This window comes from Tupaia chinensis, unplaced genomic scaffold, assembly GCF_000334495.1.
Source record: "Tupaia chinensis unplaced genomic scaffold, TupChi_1.0 Scaffold000028_1, whole genome shotgun sequence".
NCBI lineage: Eukaryota > Metazoa > Chordata > Mammalia > Scandentia > Tupaiidae > Tupaia > Tupaia belangeri.
This window is the reverse complement of record NW_006159458.1, coordinates 216,224-222,727: the sequence shown is the minus strand read 5'-3', so window position 1 is coordinate 222,727 and position 6,504 is coordinate 216,224. Positions and strand designations below refer to the sequence as shown.

The 6,504-nt window shown below is 39.7% G+C and overlaps 1 protein-coding gene across 3 annotated transcripts in view; it reads right to left on the bottom strand.

Annotated features, from left to right (window-relative positions):
• Positions 1 to 6,504, bottom strand: part of IPO8 (importin 8) — a 92,762-nt gene that overhangs the window by 71,993 nt on the left and 14,265 nt on the right. For all 3 annotated transcript variants that reach the window (XM_027770926.1, XM_027770927.1, XM_006140247.3), the window contains exon 3: positions 3,886 to 4,042. In XM_027770926.1, coding sequence (XP_027626727.1) covers positions 3,886 to 4,042 — 157 coding nt within the window. The remainder of the gene's footprint in view (positions 1 to 3,885; positions 4,043 to 6,504) is intronic.

Below are 6,504 nucleotides of genomic sequence, written 5' to 3'. Positions count from 1 at the left end.
GTCTCCGTGCTGCTCACAGTAGACGACGCGACCCTTAAGAGCTGTGACACTGCGTCGTCTCTGTGCTGTACCGTGCTGCCCACAATAAACAGACGACACTGTCGTCTCCGTGCTGTAACACTACGCTGCTTGCCCCGGCTCTCACTCCTTCACTCAAGAAACCCGTTCGGCTGTCCCCCCGGGACGGGACAAATTCCTGTAGAGGAAAGCTAAGAGCTATTTCCAAAAAAAAAAATAAATGAAAATAAATAAATAGAAAAGATATAACACAGAAAAAGAAAATATCCCTTTAACAAAACCACAAAGTGATCAACTCGTAGATTAGTAACTATTTCCTCACGAGATCTTAACTGTAATTAGGATTGAAGAGAAAATAAAGAAGAAAATTTTTCTTCACCAAATGGGTTGGGTCCATGACACAGAGTTTGAAATGCACTACTCAAGAGGAGCCAGATTGGGGCCAGCAAGTGGCATGGTGAGGAAGGCACTGAACTCCCATAAAGCAGGCTGCAGTTTGAGTCCTGTACCTGGCAGTTTTTTTATTCACTTTTCCTCTTCTCTCTTTCTCTCTCTCTCTGTCTCTCGCTGGTGAGCACACGTGTCATGTAGCAAAATTTTTTTAAAAATAACAGTAACAATAAATAAGATGAAATATTTCTAAAAAAAAAAAAAAAAAAAGAGAGAGAGAGAGAGAGAGAGAAGCTGGATCACAGAGATGATCGCAGGTCAAATTCGCATCCTGGTCAGCCTGAAATCCACTGAGCATGTGCATGAGTACCCCAGGTCCACTGGGCTGGGAGACTACAGGAAGGGGATCACAGTATGACCACACCCTGGGGAGGGTGCTCCTCTTCCCCCTCCCCAATCACACGTGTGCACACACACTCTTATCGTGAATAAAGAAAAAACTTTTCCTAAATATACATTATCACCAAAGACGCCCTTATTCGGTCCACTGTACAGACTGAACAGACTACGGTACTATGTGTAGAACTACTGGGAGATACGGGGAAATCGGGAAACAAAGATTTTGACAAGAAATGGATGCATGATGGTACCATACGGACAACAGTGCCACAACTGGCACTGGGATAACCAATGGAAATACATCCATTTTCTCCTTTCAACTAGCAACATCGTTGCACAAAGAGTTCAATGTCTGCTCTTCTTCCGTCACCATTCCCCTTGTACTTCCTTTCCATTGCTTATGCCGTAATCATTAGACACTCGGGGCTAGTCCTATCTAACCTACTGGCATTAAACAACTTCATTCCCCTCCTTCTGCTTTACCTGCTGGCCCCTCAATTTTCTTCCTAACTGCTAACTTGTATGATGAAAAGAACTCATTTTTCCTATTTTTAAGATTGAAAAAAATTTTAAATTAATTTTATTCTATTATTTTTTAATTTGACCAGAGAGGCACACACACACAGAGAAAAAGACAGTGAGGGGGGGACCAGCAGTTAGCATAATGGCTATGTCGCTGGACTCCCATGTAGTCGACCGTGGTTCAAGTCCCGGACCTGGTGGCTTAAATTGACGCCAGGTGCGGGTGCGTGTGTGCCCAAGATCCCGAGAGAAGAATGGAGAAGGGATTGCGGCGTGGTGATTTCTCGCTTTCTGTCTTTTTGTCTCTGTCTTTCTGGTGAGTACACGTGCCCTATATCAAAAACCTCTCCAAAAAAAAAAAAAGGACAGAGAGGAAAGACCAACAAATGGCATGGCAGTTACATCACTGGACTCCCATGTAGTCGACCACAGTTCAAGTCCCAGACCCGGCTGCTTAAAACTTATGCTGGAAATTTGTGAGTGCGTGGCCAAAATCCTAAGATGGAGGAAAAGGCATTGCAGCCTGGCCATCCCCCCTGGGGTGTGATTTCTCACTTTTTATTTCTCTCTTTCTCTCTGTTTCTCTGATGAATGCACATGCTCTATATCAAAAAATCTCTCTCTCAAAAAAAAAAAAAAAAAAAAGAGAAATAAAGAGCAGCAAAGTGAGAAAGTAAACCACCAGGTCCAGGACTCAAACCATGAGGGAGTCCAGCACCTTAATCACCCTGCCACCTGCCAGCCCCAAGATTGCAAACTTTTTATGACTCTACAGTTATGCTGCTCAATAGGGCAGTCACTAGTAACACATGCACCCTTTATACAAACCAATGTTAAATGTAATTAAATACACAGTGGTACCAGCAGATGGCCTAATGGTTACGTTGTTGGACTCTGACATAGTTGACCATGGTTTGAGTCCCAGAACCAGAAGCTTAAAACTTACACTGGGCATGTATGATGCATGCTGAAAATGCCAAGAGAAAAATGGAAGACAGACTGCAGCATGGCCATCACCCCTGGGGGGGAATTTCTCACTTTCTGTCTCTCTTTCTCTGTCTCTTCAGTGAGCACATGTGACCTATAGCAAAACTCCCTCTAAAAAACAGAAAAACTCACAGTGCCTCAGTTACCCTAGCCACATTTCCAGTGCTCGACAGCCATCTAGACTAAGAGGCTAACTACTGGACAGAATGGACATGGAACATTCCCTTCACTGCAGAAAGCTCTACTGGATGGTGCTGCATGGTATTTTATGAAACTGGCGACAATTTCCCTAAGTTTATATCTACGCTATCCTGTCTTCACCAAAGAAAAAGACACTCAGTTGATTAAAAATGAATAAAAATATATGCAATGGGTTAAGAAAAGGGGTAGTGCAGCCAGCAGATGGTGTAGTGGTTGAGGGCACTGGACTCCCACATGGCCGACCATAGTTCAAGTCCCGGACCTGGTGGCTTGCTTTCTCACTTTCTCTCTCTCTGTCTCTGTCTCTCTCTTATTGTTCCTCTATGGTCGAATTAAAATAAAATATATAAATAAAGTTGAATCATTCTTTTTTTTTTAATAGAAGGGGGGTAGTATAAAATTCCCAAAATTGACCAGCTATGGTGGGGCAGTAGGAATGCAGTGTTCCGCATGATGCTGAAGCCATATGTGGAAGTGACAGGTTCACTTCCTGGGGGTTCCTGTATATATCGAACATGTGCCTGAGATACTGGCTGACTGAGGTTGGGGGAATCAAGACGCACTGGTCTGAAATTCAAACACGTGCATGCACCCCTTTTTAGGGGTAATTTCTCACTTTCTGTCTTTCTCCAGCTAGCACATACATCCCATGGCAAAAACCTTTAAAAAAAAAAGAAAGAAAGAAAAAAATTACCAGTACTATAAAATGTTGGGTATACCCAACTTAACTCTTTGTCTCTCTCACAGAAGAAATGAAGAAATTTTGCTTTTAAATCCCACAATCAAAACTCCCTCTAAAGCAAACCAAAGAAGAATGTAAAAAAAGTCAAGAGCTCACCACTAGAAACACAGAGTATTTACACAATCACTTTGATAAACTATGATTCTTACCTCACTTCTTTGTGATAACTTATGGCAACTATTGGGTTGTCGGAAAAGTCATGATATTTTTCCATGTTCTTCTATGCAAAAATGTGTCAACTTTTCCAACAACCCAATAAATATTTTCAAAAATATCTGAGGCAGGGTCTGGCAGGTGGTGTGCTCTGGACTCCCACATGGCCAACCATGGTTTGAGTGCCAGATCTGGTGGCCTGTTTCCTCACTTTCCCTTTCTATCTCTCTAGTTAAAATAAAATTTAAAAAATAAATAAATAAAAATTAAATTAAATAAATAAATCTTTAAACAATATTTGAGCCAAATAATTATTAATGCAAATACAAGTAACATATTATTTGAATGTACATCTTCATTACTTTATGTCTTAAAAAAAAAAGGTGAGATTGACATTTCACTCCAACAGACCCCACACCCATATTTAAACAGCTCACGTTTCCTAGTAATCATATGGACACAGCATAACGTACCTCACTAAATCGGGAGACCGAATTATTCCTTCCACAATGTTATCACGTATTTGCTGACGATCATTTTCATGAATGTTGAATGGAAATACTGCTTCTCCCGGTGGAGGTTCTCGGTCCGGCCAGTACTGTGTCACCATGTTCTTCAGGTAAATGGCAGCTAAAGGTTGAGAAAAAATGCTAATGCAGCAGTCTTAGAAGGATGGCTTTAATCTAGCTTACAGAGCATATAAAGCTAAACCCTTCAATGCTAAATGTGACACCCAGCAAAAAAGGAAACTCTTACGGGAAGAAATAGGCAAGTTGGGAAGGGAAAAGGGGTAAGAATTTGAAGGTTTCACTTTAGTCTAAGAAAGATATCTTATATTTATCTATCTATACATATGCATAATAACATTCTTCCTTTAAGCTTCTCCTCTCCCTTCTTCAATCTCCCAGCCTTCTCATTACTCCATTTTAAACATAAATTTAAACTGACTTATGAAAGCATTACACTATAAAGAGTAAATCAACATACCCTACACTAGCTAAAACTTAACAATTAATGAAGTTGTGAACTTGACAGCCTATAAGCTCCTCTTCCATTAGTTTTGATTTACCAAAGATCTGAAAAAGACTATTTCATCTAGGATTTCAATTTGTTCAGGTAAAAATTAAAATCATTTAGGGGTGTGCCTATATGCACGTGCTGGTCTGGTTTTGTTTATTGTGTTTGTTTTTAGTTTCATGTTTTTAATTTGTACCACACAAGTTCTGGACGAGGTATCAACTTTTATCACAGAATATTTATTATATAACAATAATTGGCAAAGGGTAGCCATTCAATCAAAATGTATAACTTATTCAAAAAACAAATGAATGACCTAAGAATATGGACCAACCTGTCAGCAGTTAACACTAGTTTCATAAGATTGATTTTAATAAAAATAAAAATCAGGGCCTAATTGGTGGCATTGTGGTTAAAGTTCTGGACACCCACTTGGCCAAGCTGGACTCCCAGACTTAGGGGCTTGCTTTCTCTCTCCTTCTCCTTCTCCCTCTCCCTCTGTGTGTGTGTGTGTGTGTAAGTGTGTGTACCACCCTCTTATGGGTGCACATGTCCTATGGCAAATTAAATAATAATACTAATAATTAATAAAATAAAACAAATAATTCTTAAAAAAAGAAAAATCAAAATCAACTGTACCATAAACAAAAATCATGTTGGGGGCCACCAGGTGGCGTGGTGGTTAAGGTGCTAGACACTCCCACATGGCCAACCATGGTCTGAGTCCTGGACCTGGTGGCTTGCTTTCTCCCCTCCTCTCTCTCTCACTCACTCTGTCCCTCTCTGATCAAATTAAAAATAAGTAAATAGGGGCTGTCAGGTGGCATGGTGGTTAGAGGCACTGGATTCCCACATGGCCGACCATGGTTCAAGTCTTTGTCCTGGTGGCTTGCTTTCTCACTTTCCCTTTCTCTCTCTGTCTCTCTCTGGTCAAATTAAAAAATAATAATAACGAATGGAATTAAATAAATAAATTTTTTTAAAAGATAAGTAAATAAAGTTAAATAAAATAATTATTTTTTTAAAAAGAAAGAAAAACAACTTTTAGACCATAGAGATACACACATGGCAAAATTATGGACTTATTCATACACTGAATTTAAAACTTAATAGCAGTTAATTTTATAACTAAAAAAAATTTATAACTGGGCACTATGCAAGACAGCATAATGTATAAAAGGCACAGTAATTTATATCCAATTAAATATATATACAATTAGTTAAAATAAAATAGAATTTAACATAATATCTTGAGGAGTAAATATTAATTATTCTTACAGATAATCATGGGTTACTAAAGATAATGAAGAAAAAACATCAAAGATAATGTAACCATATCAACAATCTAAAACCACCTTTTAACCATTTAATTCAAGTATTTAGATAACCATTTGCCAGAACCTAGAAATGAAACACCAATATCATCTTAATCCAATTCCTAAAGAAATGTAGTTATTGGGGACAGCAAGTGGCGTGGTGGTTAAAGGCGCTGGACTCCCACATGGCCGACCACGGTTCAAGTCTCAGACCTGGTGGCTTGCTTTCTCACTACCTCTCTCTCTCTGTCTCTCTCTGATCAAACTGAAAAATAATAATGATATAATAATAAATAAAGTTAAATAAAATAATTCTTAAAAAAAAAAGAAAGAAATGTAGTTATTAAACTTTGCTTTCCTCCAAAATCCATTTAATCTTTCTTTTTGTTAGTTTTTTGCCAAAGGGTATGCGCACTCATTGGAGAGAGACAGACAGAATTTTTCACCAAAGTGAAAAATCACCCTGGGGAGGGGGCCACACCACACTCCCCTCTCCTCCCTTCTCCTCCTGGGATTTTGGGCATGCACACACATGTACCTAACATGACTTTCAAGCTGCCAAGGCCAAGACTCAAACCACAGGAATCCACTGCTTTAACCACCATGCCACTTGCTGGCCCCTTAATCGTTTTAACCATGTTAAATTTGAAATTACCTTCCTATAAGATACACACGTCTGATAAATAGGCGCCGAGCGAGGCGGCGGCAGGCGGAGGGGCCCTGCGCTGGCCCACCCGGCCCGGCTGCGGGGCCCCGCCA